General features: G+C 37.6%; 1 protein-coding gene across 2 annotated transcripts in view; it reads left to right on the forward strand.

The window, feature by feature from the left end:
• Positions 1–19,286, forward strand: part of ERO1B (endoplasmic reticulum oxidoreductase 1 beta) — a 63,367-nt gene that overhangs the window by 26,050 nt on the left and 18,031 nt on the right. The window contains exons 6-9 of one of the 2 annotated variants that reach the window (XM_068547563.1): positions 5,571–5,644; positions 11,351–11,471; positions 11,609–11,655; positions 18,892–18,903. In XM_068547563.1, coding sequence (XP_068403664.1) covers positions 5,571–5,644; positions 11,351–11,471; positions 11,609–11,655; positions 18,892–18,903 — 254 coding nt within the window. The remainder of the gene's footprint in view (positions 1–5,570; positions 5,645–11,350; positions 11,472–11,608; positions 11,656–18,891; positions 18,904–19,286) is intronic. The other variant, XM_068547564.1, reaches the window with a different exon arrangement.

A 19,286-nucleotide genomic window follows, 5' to 3' on the forward strand; every position in this document is an offset into this window, starting at 1 on the left:
TTTATCCTAAATTTCATGATAGCTTTGCTTCCTCTTAGCTGATTCGTTCTTAAATTTCTAAGTCATCAGTAATGACTATTAAAAAGGAAAAATTTAGGTGATTTCTCATTTAGCAGGGTTTATGGGTCCATTCTTCCTGATTATTATGGGAAAAGGAACTTGAATCTCTTAGTCTTTTTAAAATAGTAATTCAATCTGTATGTTACATTTTGAATGATAAAGGTTTCTGTTAACATAAACTGTTAACGGTTCATAGATTTTTTTTTTCTGTTGACTTTTCTTCATTTGCTCTAAGTACAAACCTGCTTTTGAAGGCCAACATGAATAATTTGTAAGTGGTCTCAGATTATGCAGTATAAAATGACTGAGCAGATCTGCAGTTGTGAGTGGGGAAGGGAATATTACAGAAATTCTTTTTAATTTCCCTGTTAAGATTTGTCATTATGTACTATAATTGTTAAAGACAATAAAGTTAGTAGTTTTATGTATCTTATTTATTGACGAAAAATTCTAATATAGAAAAGTAGAAAGGATAATATAATAAACACCCATATATCCTCTACTCCAAATGAATAAATGTTAACATTTTCTACCATGTTTATGAGAAAAGAGAAATGCCAAAGATGAATTTGAAATCCCCTATGTTTATTCCCCAATCCTGTTTTCTTCCCTCTTTCCTTAGAGATAACTGAATTTGGTATGTATCCAAGTCCATGTTTTTGTTTTTAATTTATATATATATATAGTTTGTGTATATGATTTTATTTTTCCTTTATGTAAATGATATAATGTGATAATTAACATTCTGCAACTCTCTTTTTACACTGCACATTTTGATTTCTAGATATATCCATGTTAGAATGAGACAAATCTCTATGTTTTTTTAGCCGATAAATGGTTTTCATCATATAAATATGCCATATTTTGCTTATCTGTTCCCCTACTGATGGCCATTTAGGTTGTTTCAAATTTTTTACTTCTACAAATTGTGCCACCTTGAGCATCCTTGATAATGTTTTTTGTATACACTGGAAATAAAATTGCTGAACCCTAGGCTTGCCCTCTTGCAGCTGTTCTTCATATTGCCTGATGGCTTTCTAAAACACTTGTGTGGCTATGTATGGCCTCCAGCACTGAGAATTTGCTTTGTTCTCCACAACCTTGCCAAAAATTGGTAATGTTTGATAAGTGCAAAATAGTATCTCATTTTTGCTTAAGTATATTTTGTTGATTATTAGTGAGTTTGGGCATTTTTTCCTCTGTTTATTGGGCATTCCGGTTTCTTATTCATTCAACAAATGAACGCCTACAATATGCCAGGTGCTATTCTAGGATTATAGTGGTGTAAGTGGGAAACAAATTCCAGCCCTCCTGCAGCTTAATCCTAGTCAGAGATGTGCAAGAAACAAAGTTAGTGCTAAGTAATAAAATGATGATGAGTGCCAGGCAGAAAAATAATGCAGGGAAGAGGGAAAGAGAGGGCTAGGGGTGAAGGTGGTTGCACTGTTTTAAATTGTTGGTCCAAGAAGGCCAACAATTTGCCTGTGATAACAGGCAAAGTGCTCATGAAGGCCTGAGTCATAATATGGCTGCCTGGGCAGGTAGGGGGTGGGGAACAGTAGTCCAGGCATGCATATTGGTTAGTAAAAGGCCCTGAGGCCGGAGCTTGCCTAGACTGCTTGAGGAAGCACAAGGCCAGTGTGGCTGGAGTATAGTGAACAAGGACAAAGCAATAGAAGACAAAATCAGAAGATGCTAGGGATGGGATGGGGCAGGAGTAGGGTGGGGTGGAGATCTTGTAGCATCTTGAAGACACTTATTATGAATATTGCTTTTAAAACTGAGTGGAATGAAAAGTCATTGGAGGATTTTGAGAGAGTGTGTTGGAGAGCCAGGTGTTATGTCGTGGAAGCCTGCTTTATGTGGTTATTGTAGTAATCCTTGTAAGACGTGATGGTGGTTTAGGCTGGGGTCATAGCAGTGGGAATGATGAGAGGTGGTCAGATTCTGGATAGATTTTGAAGGTAGAGCTGAGCGTATTTGCTGAAGGATTGGATTTAGGGTATGAAAACAGACAGGAGCTAAGAATGATTACAAGATTTGGTTGTAAAAAAAAATGGAGCTGCCATTTACTGACCTGGGGACACCTACCGGAGGAGCAAGTTTGATGGGAAATTTTAGTTCAACCTTGGACTTGTTAAGTTTGAGCTGCCTGTGAAATGTCCAGCAGGCAGTTGGATATACAAGTCTCAATTTCAGGGGAGGGGTCTGGGCTGGTGATAAAATGTGGGAGTCATTCAATGAATGTGTGATATTTAAAAACCATAAACCTGAGTGAGATTACCAAGGAGAGAATATAAATAGAGGAGTGATCCAGGGACTGGGCCTTAAGTTATCATAAGATTTTGCGGTAAATTGCCTGTTAATATTCTTTGCTATCTTTTCCTCCATTGGGGAAGGGATGCATTTTTAAATTATTCTGTAGGCATTCTTCATATAATCTGATAATAATTCTTTGTTGCCTGTATGGGTTGTTAGGGCTTGTTTTTTAATTTTGCTTATGGATTTTTGTTGTTAAAAGTTTAAAAAATTAATAACTTCAGTTTAAGTTTAACACACACATAATAAAGTATACAAATCTTAAGTATAAAGGCTAATTTAATTTTACAAAGTGAACCAACTCTTTTAGCCACCATCCAGAACAATATACTTGCTACCCAGAAGATCACATTATGTACTTTCCTAGCCATTACCACCTTCCAGAGTTAATCATGATTTTGAGTTATGTTAGTAAAGATTAGTTTTGCTCATTTATATACATGGAATAATATAGGTGTATTCTTTTGTATCTGGCTTATTTTATGCAACATTATGTTGAATAATATTATGCTGGATGTCTTGGCCATTTCACAAAATATTTAGGTGGATATTTGCTGGTACATTTGGTATGCATTTCTGTGGAGAATATACCTAGGAGTGGAATTAAGAACTGTCAAAATGGTTTTCCAAAATGAGTGTACCAAAATACATTGCCGCTAGTAGTAGTGTACAGGAGTTCCTCATTCCACAACTTCTCCGACAATCGGTAGTGTAATTTTTTTTTTTTTTTTTTTAAAGGTAGAGGAATTGGGGACATTGTAAATTTATTTATTTATTTATTTATTTTCGGCTGTGTTGGGTCTTTGTTTCTGTGCGAGGGCTTTCTCTAGTTGCGGCAAGCGGGGGCCACTCTTCATCGCGGTGCACGGGCCTCTCACTGTCGCGGCCTCTCTTGTTGCGGAGCACAGGCTCCAGACGCGCAAGCTTAGCAGTTGTGGCTCACGGGCCTAGTTGCTCCGCGACATGTGGGATCTTCCCAGACCAGGGCTTGAACCCGTGTCCCCTGCATTGGCAGGCAGATTCTCAACCACTGCGCCACCAGGGAAGCCCTCAGTAGTGTCATTTTTAAACAGCTTTATGGAAGTGTAATTGACACAGTACACTGCGCCTATTCAAAGTGTGCAATGTGATGTTTTGCCAGGTGTACATTCACAAAAATCAGCACAATCAAGATGGTTATGTCTGCACTCCCCAGAGTTTTCTCATGCCCCAGTGTAATCCCTCCATCCCATCCCTTCCTGTCCCTGTTTCCCACTTCAAAGGCGACTACGTTAACTCACAGCACTGTCTTGATAGAAAGCCCTAGGTTAAGCCCAGGAGATTCTTCTGTAAGAAAGCCCTAGGTTAAGCCCAGGAGATTCTTCTGTAAGAAAGCCCTAGGTTAAGCCCAGGAGATTCTTCTGTAAGAAAGCCCTAGGTTAAGCCCAGGAGATTCTTCTGTAAGTACCGTGGCATCCATCTTCAAACTGCCTTTTAGAAAAGCTGGACTAGATGATCTCTAAGGTTCCTTATAACTTGTTTATAAACCAAACTGGGCCAGCTCTATTAGCATTAGATTAACATTCCATATCTTTTCTGCTACCATGGCTTTAGGCAAGGGTTAGATGAAACAATCCAGAAAACTTCATCAAATAAGTGTGCTAAAAGTTCCTCTAAGTTAGTCATATTGCTAATAAGAAAGTAGGCATTTATATCAAAACTGCTTTGTTCTTTACTATTTTCAGCAGAAGACTTATCTGATTAAACATAACTGTAGTTACCATTTTAGCTCTAACTAGAACTTAGGCATTCTTGTTTTATGGCATCATATATTTCAAGTGAGTCACCTATGATATAAAATTTTCCATTAACTTTTATGAAGTTAATTATATATTCCCATAGGAGAAAAAAAAATCCCATGGTAAATTGAACTGGAAATTTTTATTGGTAAAGTTGTCGTAGTGCGACCAGCCTTATATACTTCCTGCAGTCGTTATGCTATGCAGCAGCTCCTCAAATACAAAATAAATTATTGGCTGTGACAGTACCACATTTACGAATACCTGATTTATACTTGGTACATCATTTTTTTTTTGTTTTTTTTTGCCTCATTTTTTTTCCTTTAGTGTAGGGAATAAAGATGGGTATATATGCTACCATCATGTATTTAAGACAGAGAAGGTCTGAATATAGGTTAAAGCGAATATAGGTCAAAGTTTATTTGAATGAGTGTAGTTGTTCCTTTATCAGTTCTACAGGTCAGAAATCTTGATCATAGGACTTCCCTGGTGGTGCGGTGGTTAAGCATCTGCCTGCCAAATGCAGGGGACACGGGTTCGAGCCCTGGTCCGGGAAGATCCCACGTGCCGCGGAGCAACTCGGCCCGTGCGCCACAACTACTGAGCCTGCGCTCTAGAGCCCACGAGCCACAGCTACTGAGCCTGCAAGGCACAACTACTGAAGCCCACGCGCCTAGAGCCTGTGCTGTGCAACAAGAGAAACCACCACAATGAGAAGCCCGTGCACCACAACGAAGAGTAGCCCCCGCTTGCCGCAACTAGAGAAAGCCTGTGCGCAGCAATGAAGACCCAACGCAGCCAAAAATAAATAAATAAAATAAATAAGTTTATTAAAAAAAGAGAAATCTTGATCATAGATTTTGTTAAATGTGACGTAATGTGTAAAATGAATGATATGCTGTGATGAAAGTGACATTGGTGTTACTAGGGGAGTAGCACATTGGATGGAAGATCCTAGAAATGCATTTTTTAGTATTTTGGGTTGTATAAGTAGAGAAGCAATATGAATTAAAAGAATTATGAAAGTAAACTTAATTCCTACTTTAGGAAAAAATAATACATAGTTAACTGCAATTTCTAAGTCAACTAAAAAGGCCAGCCTGAATTTCGTGTTTAACTACATCTTATATATATTTGTAAATTAGTTTTCTGGTCAAAGTAGTTATCATTGAACTAGGGCTAAAATAGTTTTAATATAGTTAAGAAATATAAATCACTCACAGAAATAAATATCTGTCTTTTGTATAACTTGTTTTAATCATTCCTTCGTGTGACTGCTAACTGAATTTGTAACACCATCTAATTAATAAAGACGTGATCTCAGATTATCTATTTTTAGTACACTAGAATACAGTGTTAAAGTTTTCAACTCCAGATTTAATCCTTTTTCTTTTTTATTCCTCCTTCCCATAGTAATCAAAGCAGAGAAGCTTTCATTGACTGGGCAAGATATGATGATTCACAGGATCACTTTTGTGAACTTGATGGTAATAAAAGAAACTATTGTAATTACATTATTTTAACTTTAACCCTTTTAAGACCCTTAAATCAGTGAAGTTACAGTCAGAGTTATAGCTTAAAGACACAGGATGTTGTATGTGGATCTTATTATTCATAATGGTGTTTATTGAGAACCGATGTTCCAGGCCCTGTGCTAAGTGCCTTAAGTACGTTATTTCTTAGCTTTACAACTACCCTAATAGGTGTGTATTATTTTATATCTGGGGAAACTGAGTCTCAAAAAGACAAAGTAACTTGCCCAAGATCGCACAGTAGCAAGAGGCTGAGACAGGATTCAGTCCCAGATCTGACTGAATCCCAAACCTGTCTTCTTTCCACTGTGACACCCCACCTCCTATGGACCTCTAATTCAAGCCACTTAGTTATAGGTCTGTGACCATGTTACAGAAATGTTCACACTCGAATTAGTTGGAGGTCTCAACAAACTAACATAAAGACATCTTCCGATATCGTGGAGGACTCTATAATTTGACTTCCCCACAGCCCTCTTTCCAAGAGTCCCCTGAAATGGAACAAATGGTAGTTCAGTAATAACTACCACTTCTTTTAACAGAAGATAATTGACGTGACTCAAAATTTTTTATCTATGGGAGAATACTCCCAGTAATTGTGTTGAGTAGGCTTAAGTCATTCATTTGGCCTCTCTTTACCTTTTACCTTGGTATTGTTATTTTGTGATGGTAGAAAAGAATTTGGGGTTCAACCATGCATAACTGAAAACAGGAAGCAGAAGTTCTTCTGAATTTTTAAAGCATCTAGCGTGGTTTGCTTTCTAAAGATTTTTAAAAGATTCTTATGTAGAATTGTGTTTTTAATGCAGTCTGTAATGGAATAAATTACAGGTCGCTTCTACAATAGTATGGTAAATTGAGAAGATGCTGGGAGAGGGAGTGTTATTACCATGTTTTATATGGTTTCAGCAAGGAAATTGTTAAGACATCTGAACAAAGTTTTTTTTCGATATGATAATGGGCAATTCATAAATACCCCTATTATGGTATTTAGAATTGGCAACGGTTTTTTCAGAGCAAGCCGTTGTACCTGGGTAAGCACTCACATGGCTGACTACTCTTTCATTTGCTTTATGGTTGTCAATCTAATTATATTTGAGTGTTTAACACTCATAGTCACTTCTTTCCAACTTCTTATGTATTCTTTTATTAAAATATTCTGGATAGTGCTTATTTAACAGGTTTTCAGATTAAAAAATCATTTCTGTGAATATATATTTCTCTTTAGGTATTTAGTAAAAAATACTACTCAATTGTAGAGTTTACTTGCTATGATTAAATTGAGGTGTTCTATTACCTGTCATCAGTATAAATAGTCTTAATTAATTTTTCAATAGTAGCTTCTTAAATCGTAAAAGTGGAAGAGGTGTCCTATAAAAATTTCCATAAAATCATCCTTTAAAATTTTTAGGATTACATATTAAAATAACTAGTTGTTTTTATATTTTTAAAATTAATTAATTAATTTTTGGCTGCATTGGGTCTTCGTTGCTGCGTGCGGGCTTTCTCTAGTTGTGGTGAGCGGGGGCTACTCTTTGTTGTGGTGTGCAGGCTTCTCACTGTGGTGGCTTCTCTTGTTGTGGAGCATGGGCTCTAGGCGCATGGGCTTCAGTAGTTGTGGCACGTGGGCTCAGTAGTTGTGGCTCGTGGGCTGTAGAGCGCAGGCTCAGTAGTTGTGGCGCACGGGCCTAGTTGCTCCGCGGCATGTGAGATCTTCCTGGACCAGGGCTCGAACCCGTGTCCCCTGCACTGGCAGGCGGATTACTAACTGCTGCGCCACGAGGGGAACCCCTGTTTTTATATTTTATGTAATTCTTAAACACGTGAAACCATGCTACTAGTTGGATTACCACGATTCTCCTGGGTAGTAATGTTCATGTGTGTCCCAAAGATTTTTACCTACAGTTTAAAAAAAATACTATCAGAGTAGCTTTGGAGTCATTGTTTAGTTATTTCAGTATTCTAAAATCATTAGATTAGGGACTTCCCTGGTGGTCCAGTGGCTAGGACTCTGTGCTCCCAGTGCAGGGGGCCTGGGTTCGATCACTGGTCAGGGAACTAGATCCCGCATGCTGCAACTAAGACCCGACGCAGCTAAATAAATAAATAAATATTTAAAAATAAAATAAAATCATTAGATTAAAACAAAAAATCTAAAGAATATTCACCCCAGTTTATTGGAATATAGTCAAACACCCCTGCTCTCTGCTGTTTTGTTTTTGGTTTTGTCATTTGAAAGGAAGATGATCCTCATAGATCAAATAATAGGTTTTTAAATAATTCAGTGGTTTAAGGTAAGCTGCTCTCCCTACCTCTATTTTTTTTTTTTTTTGATATTGTTGTTATGCTTGGCTTGCTGCTTCCTTTGCTTCAGGTTTCTGCTCAAATGTCACCTCCTCAGAGAAGCCTGCTGTCATAAAAGAGTAACCACTTTCACGCTCTATCTCTTTGCACTGCTGCCTGCTCCCAGAGTACTAAGAACTATGTGAGAAACATTATTTAGTTTATCTGTGTGTTGTCTGTCTTCATCTAGATTGTGAGCGACTTGAGAGCAAGGACCATGTCTTTTTCTTCACAACTGTATCCCTAGTACCTAGAACACTGCCTGGCCATGGTTCATGCCCAGTAAATATTTGCTCAATGAAGTAGTTAGTTCATAAATAACCTGAACAGTGTGATAGATTTTTACTTTTATTTTTCCCCTTAAAACAGGTTCATTAATACATTAAAAATATTGCTTAAAACACTAGTTTCTAAATCTGGCTGTGTATCAGAATTACTTGGATACTTTATAAACTATAGATTCTCCTTGACTGAGGAAATTATGTTTTAATAGTGAGTTAGTAGCAGTTTGGGGTAGCAGTTGGAGATGGAGGCTTGTAGACTCAATCCTGAGTCCGTAACCTAATATTTTTTGTCTGTGTCCATAAGCAAAAAGCTTGCACGCTAAGTTGTTCTATGCAACCATTACGTATTAAGAGATATATGGGTTAGAAGGTGGGAAGGATGCCTGGCACCGTAGAGCATGCAGTGTGGCCTCGTAACACTAACACTAAGTTAGGACAGTGAAAAGAAAATTCAACTGGGGAAAAAAGGTGTACTTGAGGAGGAGGAAAAAATATTGGTTCAAGTTGGAATTCCCAGAATTAGGTATTTTGATTCAGTAGAAATTCTTTGAATCCTTAGGTGTTGGTTAGCACGGTCAAAAAGAAAGAATAACTTTGGAGCAGGTTTGTAGAGGGAGGAAAAAGAGAAAACTTTTTGAGGGAAGGACTTAGTGTAGGGATCCAAGAGCATTACCTGAACGTATGATACGGCTGTACAAATGGAAAGAAGTTATCGTTTGGGAACAATTTAATTATGATCATGTCACAGGTGGCCCTGGGACTAAGGATGGGTGTGTGTGTTTATAGGGAACCTCAGCCTGTGCATGCTTTCTCCCACATACGTTCCTCACTGTGGGTGTCATGAAATTCTTGTCAGTATAGGTCAGGGGGTGACAAACTTTTTCTTCTGTAAATTGGGCAGACAGTAAATATTTTAGGCTTTGTGAACCATACGGTCTCTCTTGCAACTACTCAACTCTGCCATAATAATGTGAAAGTGGCACATAAGCAAATGAACATGACTTGTGTTCCCATAAAACTTTCTTTACAAAAGTACACAGCAGACCAGACTTGGCCTGTGGGCCATAGTTTGCTGATACGTTCTGTATCAGGTTAACAAAACACCTTTTTCATGATTTGAAAAAGTATAAAAATTTTTAAAACAACTTGATTTGGGAATTAAGGGAATACACACTAAGAGCATTAAGTACGTAAGTTTACTTAAGTACTTTAAAAACTGATATAATTGATTTTACTCATGTGACTTTCTACTCCCTTAGAGTATATTTTAAATCCATGTACTTTAATATTTGAATCCAGGGTTGTTTTTTTTTCTTTGTTGGTTGTTTAGTTTAATTGGGTGAAGAGGTTGATACTAATTCAGTCTTCACATTCATAAATGACTGTATGTAAGTGTAGGCTTATGTGCGTGCACACATGTTCTTTATACACGTGTATATACATGTATATGTCTGGGTACATATTTAATTAGTATTTCTAAAGCTTATATACATAACTGAGTCAATTTTGCAAGTGAACTTAATTGAGAACAACTCAAAGAAATTTAAACTATACAACAGAAATTAGTGAATTGTAAAACTTAAAATTTTACTGTAAAATCCATATTTTATTAACTAAATGATTTGAGTTTTTATTTTTCAATTAAGATTTTTTAAATTATTGTTTTAAGTCCTGATCAATAAATGTCCTTCGACAGTTTCTGTTCATCCATCTGTAAGTTAACGTTTTCTGTGCTTTAACTTATTTAGTGGAATATCTGTGTAATGTTAGTGCTGGAAATAGAGCCAGGATTCTTCAAAATCATGTTTTCATTGTCTGTAAGTTAGATACCACTCATTTAGTAATGATAAGTTATGATTATCTTTGTACTCTTTATACATCACAAAAGTATCGGGTAGTTTTTGAAAGGCATGGATCAGGATGCTGGGCTTTCTTCCCTTAAGGTTATGGACCATCTCAGTCTACGGTCATTGAACGGCCAATGAATATTTTTGACTGATAGGTAATGAAAGCGAGAGGGGCCATATTTTAATGGCCGTGTTTGTCCCTGTTTCAAGTCAGGTGTCTATATACCATTGATTTAATACCGTGACACCAAAAATTAGGAAACATTTACGTAAAAGAATACATCCACGCCAACACACATAGCATTTCAGCTTATAGGTGGTATTAGCATAGATTTGTGAAGCATAGTCATTATAATTTTTCTGTAGATAGCAAAGCGTGTGCTTCCCTTTTCTACCCAGAACGTGACCGTTAAGACCACTTTTCTTTATCTTTTGTATCCCGCAGAGATCTCTATCAAAATGTTGTCCAAATAGTGGAGATCTAGTAAATACTAATTTGAGTTTCAACACAGAAAATGGTTATTTAATTTTAAATGTGTTAATAAATTCTTGAAGTTGTGCCTACTCACCAATATGTTAACCAATTAATATGTTAACCAATATATTAACATTGGTAAAAATAAATTTGTAACTTTTTTTTTTTTTACTACAACATTGTGTAACTCTATGAATGATCGAATTTGAATCACAAAATTACTGCACCATTTACTTCCTAAGTCCAAGCAGAAAGTATCAGGGAAATCTTTTTTTTTTTTTTTTTTAGATACAATATATGCAAACAAAATAAATGTTTCAAGTGTGTGTTTAGGTAGATATATACTTAGGGGGGCAATCACGTAAAATATTAAGAACAGGTTATGATTCTGTTAGGTCTTTTCAGTCCTAGTGGTTAAAACGTAAGAAATGATTAATGCCTCTAATGAGGGTAAAGCCTGTTACATTACGTAAGAGGGCATTGAGCGTCCAAAAGAAAGGGAGCGGTTATTTTTCCTGTCTCAAGTTCAAGTTATTATTAAGTCCTGGGTCAAGGACAGTCACAAGTGTGCTAACCACTCTACCGTTTAAGTTGGAGATGACTTGAAAGCGTAGCATTTCTCTAACCTTTGGATAGTCCTGTTTGCTTTGTAATGGTAAATTTTAGATAAATAGTGAAATGTGGATGGTTTTATGAATTGTTTCTTGTTCAGATGAGAGATCTCCAGCTGCTCAGTATGTAGACCTTTTGTTGAACCCTGAGCGTTACACTGGCTATAAAGGGTCCTCTGCGTGGAGAGTGTGGAACAGCATCTACGAAGAAAACTGTTTCAAGTAACTGGAGGGGGTAGGGGACGGAGGAGGATTGACTAGAGGGAGGGTGAAAGAAGGGGAATACTTGTTTCTCTTGGAAAAAATGACATCAAAACGTCAAACCATTTTACGTTTGAGTTGTGTATTTTCTTTTTCAGGCCTCGATCTGTTTATCGTCCTTTAAATCCTCTGGCACCCAGCCGAGGTGGGTTTTTGGTACATTTTCATGCTTTTAGAAGTTGTTTACAAGATACCTTTGTAATCATATGTTGAGAAAATTTTCAACTATTTTATATTTTTGCTTAATTTGAATGATCAAAAGTATAAGATTAGCTCATAGTTAGGTCTCAAGATTTCCACGTTTTATATAATTACTGTCATTTGTTGACTGCCTGATATGTGCCAGGCCCTAAACTAGGAGCTATATACAAAATAAATTAGAATAATATGAGCAATCCATATATACTAGAGGTTCCTGGGGAACTGGTAAAAATCTGAATGCCCAGGCCCTGTCCCATACCAGTTGTCACGGTCTTTGGAATTCGGACCCAGGCGTTGGTTTTTTTTTTAAGCTCTCCAGATGATTCCAGTATGCAGCCACTTTCAGAACCAGTGGCTCGTAGCGTGCTTCTCCGACTTCAGTACGCATACAAATCGCCTAGGAGCCTTGTTAAATGCAGGTTCTGATTCTGTAAGTCGTGGGTGGGACTCCCAGGTGATGCCCAAGTGCCGATGGATGCACGGCACTCCGATTCAGAAGGCGGCAGAGAAGTACCAGAAAGTTAGGTTGCCACTTTGCCACGTCAGGCTGTTGAGCGCATGAAATGTGGCTGGTGTGAAACTAAATTTTACATTTTATGTCGTTTTAGTTCATTTCCATTTAAAAACTGAAGCAGTATAAAATATTTTTGCCATTAAAGAGAACCTGATTGTTTTGGTAGAACTACTTTAACTCTTGCATCACAAAACAAATTGTTGATGTACTGCAGTGCATGTATACCTTTTACTTTTTAAAATGTGGATATTAGAAAACATTACAAATTTTTATTAGAAAAAGATTTTAATTACATACATGGCTGTTGTTATAGTTCTACGGGACAGCATTGTCGTACATAGTTGGAGGTTATTCAATATAAAATTATTAGGCATATCCTCAATCGGTTCTCAATGAGGACTCAAAGCCTGGGAGCAGCCCTGTGATTGACGTGCCATTCTAATGCTTTCTTTAGACCAGGATTGATTTAGGAGCTTGAATTTCCTGGTCTAGAGCCATCTCTTTAGGCATTTCTCAGAACCGGAGAGACTTAGGACGTTTGAATGAATGGGCTGCTCTCAGATGTGCGCTCACAGTATGGCCGATAGTCCTCCCAAATTCATCCTGAAACTGCTTGGGCAAGATAATCGGGGTGTGAAGAAGGTGTGCATGGCTTCTTACCCTTTGCCTCTTTTACTACTTTTACCTCATAACTTTTCCATTTTCAACTTAAATGTTTTTATTATACAAGGTTTTATAAAAATTGAAACAATGCAAAAGTTACATAAAGTAAAAAGGGAACGCTTCCCCCACCCCTACCTGCCCCCACACACTTTTTCTTTTCCGTAGTACAGAGTTTGGAAGGTATCCTTTCAGACCTTTCCTATGATCACTTACTCTTTTTTTCTTTTTTTTTTTTTTAACATCTTTTTTTTGGCTGTGCTGGGTCATCATTACTGTGCGTGGGCTTTCTCTAGTTGTGGCGAATGGGGGCTACTGTTCGTTGCGGTGCGCGGGCTTCTCACTGTGGTGGCCTCTCGTTGCGGAGCACGGGCTCTAGGCGTGCAGGCTTCAGTAGTTGTGGCTCGCAGGTTCTAGAGCGCAGGCTCAATAGTTGTGGCGCACGGGCTTTGTTGCTCCGCGGCATGTGGGATCTTCCCGACCAGGGCTCGAACCCGTGTCCCCTGCGTTGGCAGGTGGATTCCTAACCACTGTGTCACTAGGGAAGACCTTTTTTTTTTAACATCTTTATTGGAGTATAATTGCTTTACAATGTTGTGTTAGTTTCTACTGTATAACAAAGTGAATCATCTATACGTATACTATATCTCCCCATATCCCCTCCCTCTTGCGTCTCCCTCCCACCCTCCCTATCCCACCCCTTTTAGGTGGTCACAAAGCACTGAGCTGATCTCCCTGTGCTATGCGGCTGCTTCCCACTAGCTATCTATTTTACATTTGGTAGTGTATATATGTCCAGGCTACTCTCTCACTTCGTCCCAGCTTACCCTTCCCCCTCCCCATGGCCTCGAGTCCATTCTCTACTTCTGCGTCTTTATTCCTGTCCTGCCCCTGGGACAGGACCTTTTTTTTTTTCTTTTAGATTCCATATATATGGATCACTTACTCTTAAAGCAGAAAATATAATTGTTCATTTAATAAAAGCATCAAATCCTAAGAAATACTTCACTTCCAATGTTATGATAAACTAGAGACATGAGGCTGTAGGAAAGATGAAGAGAGGAAGGAAAGTGAATAGAGAAAAGGATAGAGGGAGGAAAGAGGAGCAGAGAAAAAACAAGTGTAGAAGAGGGAGACAAAAGACTAGGTAAGGGAGAGAAGGGGTCCTGGGTGATAAGTGGGTACCCCAGGAAGTAATGCAGTAGCTCTCGCTAATGCTGTTTATATGCTTTCTCCACTGAAACTGCCAATTGTCGATTAATGGCTGTTCACTATTTTTTTTTTGAATTTTTGAATTTTATTTTTTTATACAGCAGGTTCTTATTAGTCATCCATTTTATACAAATCAGTGTATGCATGTCAATCCCAATCTCCCAATTCATCACACCACCACCACCACCCGCCGCTGCTTTCCCCCCTTGGTGTCCATACGTTTGTTCTCTACATCTGTGTCTCACTTTCTGCCCTGCAAACTGGTTCATCTGTACCATTTTTCTAGGTTCCACATATATGCGTTAATATACGATATTTGTTTTTTTCTTTCTGACTTACTTCACTCTGTATGACAGTCTCTAGATCCATCCACGTCTTTACAAATGACCCAATTTCGTTCCTTTTTATGGCTGAGTAATATTCCATTGTATATATGTGCAACATCTTCTTTATCCATTCGTCTGTCGACGGGCATTTAGGTTGCTTCCATGACCTGGCTATTGTAAATAGTGCTGCAGTGAACATTGGGCTGCATGTGTCTTTTTGAATTACGGTTTTCTCTGGGTATATGCCCAGTAGTGAGATTGCTGGGTCATATGGTGATTCTATTTTTAGTTTTTTAAGGAACCTCCATACTGTTCTCCATAGTGGCTGTATCAATTTACATTCCCACCAACAGTGCAGGAGGGTTCCCTTTTCTCCACACCCTCTCCAGCATTTGTTGTTTGTAGATTTTTTGATGATGCCCATTCTGACTGGTATGAGGTGATACTTCATTTTAGTTTTGATTTGCATTTCTCTAATAATTAGTGATGTTGAGCAGCTTTTCATGTGCTTCTTGGCCATCTGTATGTCTTCTTTGGAGAAATGTCTATTTAGGTCTTCTGCCCATTTTTGGATTGGGTTGTTGGTTTTTTTAATATTGAGCTGCATGAGCTGTTTATATATTTGGGAGATTAATCCTTTGTCCGTTGATTCGTTTGCAAATATTTTCTCCCATTCTGAGGGTTGTCTTTTTGTCTTGTTTATGGTTTCCTTTGCTGTGCAGAAGGTTTTAAGTTTCATTAGGTCCCATTTGTTTGTTTTTGTTTTTATTTCCATTACTCTAGGAGGTGGATCAAAAAAGATCTTGCTGTGATTTACGTCAAAGAGTGTAATTCCTGTGTTTTCCTCTAAGAGTTTTATAGTGTCCGGTCTTACATTTAGGTCTCTAATCCATTTTGGGTTTATTTTTGTATATGGTGTTAAGGAGTGTTCTAATTTCATTCTTTTACATGTAGCTGTCCAGTTTTCCCAGCACCACTTATTGAAGAGACTGTCTTTTCTCCATTGTATATCGTTGCCTCCTTTGTCATAGATTAGTTGACCATAGGTGCGTGGGTTAATCTCTGGGCTTTCTATCTTGTTCCATTGATCTATATTTCTGTTTTTGTGCCGGTACCATATTGTCTTGATTACTGTAGCTTTGTAGTATAGTCTGAAGTCAGGGAGTCTGATTCCTCCAGCTCCACTTATTTCCCTCAAGGCTGCTTTGGCTATTTGGGGTCTTTTGTGTCTCCATACAAATTTTAAGACTTTTTGTTCTGGTTCTATACAAAATGCCGTTGGTAATTTGATAGGGATTGCCTTGAATCTGTAGATTGCTTTGGGTAGCATAGTCATTTTCACAACATTGATTCTTCCAATCCAAGAACATGGTATATCTTTCCATCTGTTTGTATCATCTTTAATTTCTTTCATCAGTGTCTTATAGTTTTCTGCATACAGGTCTTTTGTCTCCCTAGGTAGGTTTATTCCTAGGTATTCTTTTTGTTGCAGTGGTAAATGGGAGTGTTTCCTTAATTTCTCTTTCAGATTTTTCATCATTAGCATATAGGAATGCAAGAGATTTCTGTGCATTAATTTTGTATCGTGCAACTTTACCAAATTCATTGATTAGCTCTAGTAGTTTTCTGGTGGCATCTTTAGGATTCTCTATGTGTAGTATCATGTCATCTGCAAACAGTGACAGTTTTACTTCTTCTTTTCCAATTTGTATTCCTTTTATTTCTTTTTCTTCTCTGATAGCTGTGGCTAGGACTTCCAAAACTTTGTTGAATAATAGTGGTGAGAGTGGACATCCTTGTCTCGTTCCTGATCTTAGAGGAAATGCTTTCAGGTTTTCACTGTTGAGAATGATGTTTGCTGTGGGTTTGTTGTGTATGGCCTTTATTATGTTGAGGTAGGTTCCCTCTGTTCTCACTTTCTGGAGATTTTTTATCATAAAAGGGTGTTGAATTTTGTCAGAAGCTTGTTCTGCATCTATTGAGATGATCATACGGTTTTTATTCTTCAGTGTGTTAATATGGTGTATCACATTGATTGATTTGCGTATATTGAAGAATCCTTGCATCCCTGGGATAAATCCCACTTGATCAAGGTGTATGATCCTTTTAATTTGTTGTTGGATTCTGTTATTTTTGTTGAGGATTTTTGCATCTATATTCATCAGTGATATTGGTCTGTAATTTTCTTTTTTTTGTGGTATCTTTGTCTGGTTTTGGTATAAGGGTGATGGTGGCCTCATCGAATGAGTTTGGGAGTGTTCCTTCCTCTGCAATTTTTGGAAGAGTGAGAGGGATGGGTGTTAGCTCTTCTCTAAATGTGTGATAGAATTCACTTGTGAAGCCATCTGGTCCTGGGCTTTTGTTTGTTGGAAGATTCTTAATCACAGTTTCAATTTTATTACTTGTGATTGGTCTGTTCATATTTTCTGTTTCTTCTTGGTTCAGTCTGGGAAGGTTATACCTTTCTAAGAATTTGTCCGTTTCTTCCAGGTTGTCCATTTTACTGGCATAGAGTTGCTTGTAGTAGTCTCTTAGGATGCTTTGTATTTCTGCAGTGTCTGTTGTAACTTCTCCTTTTTCTTTTCTAATTTTATTGATTTGAGTCCTCTCCCTCTTTTTCTTGTTGAGTCTGGCTAATGGTTTATCAGTTTTGTTTATCTTCTCAAAGAACCAACTTTTAGTTTTATTGATCTTTGCTATTATTTTCTTTGTTTCTATTTCATTGATTTCCGCTCTGATCTTTATGATTTCTTTCCTTCTGCTAACTTAGGGTTTTGTTTGTTCTTCTTTCTCTAGTTCCTTTAGGTGTAAGTTTAGATTGTTTATTGGAGATTTTTCTTGTCCCTTGAGGTAGGCTTGTATAGCTATAAACTTCCCTCTTAGAACTGCTTTTGCTGCATCCCATAGGTTTTGGATCATCGTGTTTTCATTGTCGTTTGTCTCTAGGTAGTTTTTGATTTCCTCTTTGATTTCTTCAATGATCTCTTGGTTATTTAGTAACATATTGTTTAGCCTCCATGTGTTTGTGTTTTTTACATTTTTTTCCCTGTAATTCATTTCTAATCTCATAGCGTTGTGGTCAGAAAAGACGCTTGATATGACTTCAATTTTCTTAAATTTACTGAGGCTTGATTTGTGACCCAAGATGTGATCTATCCTGGAGAATGTTCTATACGCACTTGAGAAGAAAGTGTAATCTGCTGTTTTTGGATGGAATGTCCTATAAATATCAATTAAATCTATCTGGTCTATTGTGTCATTTAAAGCTTGTGTTTCCTTATTAATTTTCTGTTTGGATGATCTGTCCATTGGTGTAAGTGAGGTGTTAAAGTCCCCCGCTATGATTGTGTTACTGTCGATTTCCTCTTTTATAGCTGTTAGCAGTTGCCTTATGTATTGAGGTGCTCCTATGTTGGGTGCATAAATATTTACAATTGTTATATCTTCTTCTTGGCTTGATCCCTTGATCATTATGTAATGTCCTTCCTTGTCTCTTGTAACATTCTTTATTTTAAAGTCTGTTTTATCTGAGTATTGCTACTTCAGCTTTCTTTTGATTTCCATTTGCATGGAATATCTTTTTCTATCCCCTCACTTTCAGTCTGTATGTGTCCCTAGGTCTGAAGTGGGTCTCTTGTAGACAGCATGTATATGGGTCTCGTTTTTGTGTCCATTCAGCAAGCCTGTGTCTTCTGGTTGGAACATTTAATCCATTCACGTTTAAGGTAATTATCAATATGTATGTTCCTAGTACCATTTTCTTAATTGTTTTGGGTTTGTTTTTGTAGGTCCTTTTCTCCTCTGTGTTTCCCACTTAGAGAAGTTCCTTTAGCATTTGTTGTAGAGCTGGTTTGGTGGTTAATATTCTTAACTGTGTTTCTTCCACACTATTCCTGGCTTCCACAGCTAGCTTTCCAACATCTTTTTTCCAAAAATGAAATTTTCTGTCAGTATTCCACATGTAAAGCTAATCAAGACAGGGCTGCTGTGGAGCCTGAAAGGCCCAGCCTTCTGGACTCTTCCCCACGTCTAGGCAGCCCTATAGCCCCTGCGGGGATGCTTGCACTGACTAGAGTTTGGGAAGTGCTTTTATTAAGGTGAATATGTGCTGAGGAGCAGTAACTTAAAAAAGAAAAGTACTCCAGTCTGGAAACACATGTTCAGAGAGAAGTGTGCATAATGACTAAAGGAGTGACTGTATATTTGTTAATTATTGAAACTAGTGGTCTTTATGATTGTTTAGTTACTCTCTGATACTATTTATTGCATAAAACATGTGTGAAAATCTTTTACTCTTTGGCCTATATTCTGATTAAGAAGTCTTATTTGCAGGGTAACTACACACTGAGCAAGGTTCATGGTATAATAGTGTAACACATACTAAGTTTTAATCCCATAAATAAATAGGATTGGAATCTGAACTGTGTAAGACATTTTCTAAAATCCTGTCTATTATTTTCTCTTTTAGGAGAAGATGATGGTAAGTTAAAAGTCTCATTTTATGTTTGCTTCAAATGTAGAAGAAATGCCTTTAATGATCAAAATTGGATTTTTTCCTGTTTTTAATTCAAAAGAAAGTATCCTTTTTTTTTTTTTTTTTTTTTTTCAGAAAATAGCTACCAATCAATGGTGACCAAAAAAATAAGAGTGTTTTTTATAATTTAAAGTTACCCTATGTTAAGGACTTCCCTGGTGGCACAGTGGTTAAGAATCTGCCTGCCAGTGCAGGGGACACGGGTTCGATCCCTGGTCCGCGAAGATCCCACATGCCGTGGAGCAACCAAGCCCGCACCACAACTACTGAGCCCGTGCTCTAGAGCCCACAAGGCACAACTACTGAAGCCCGCGTGCCTGAATCCCGTG

This window comes from Eschrichtius robustus, chromosome 7, assembly GCF_028021215.1.
Source record: "Eschrichtius robustus isolate mEscRob2 chromosome 7, mEscRob2.pri, whole genome shotgun sequence".
NCBI classification, from domain to species: Eukaryota; Metazoa; Chordata; class Mammalia; order Artiodactyla; family Eschrichtiidae; genus Eschrichtius; species Eschrichtius robustus.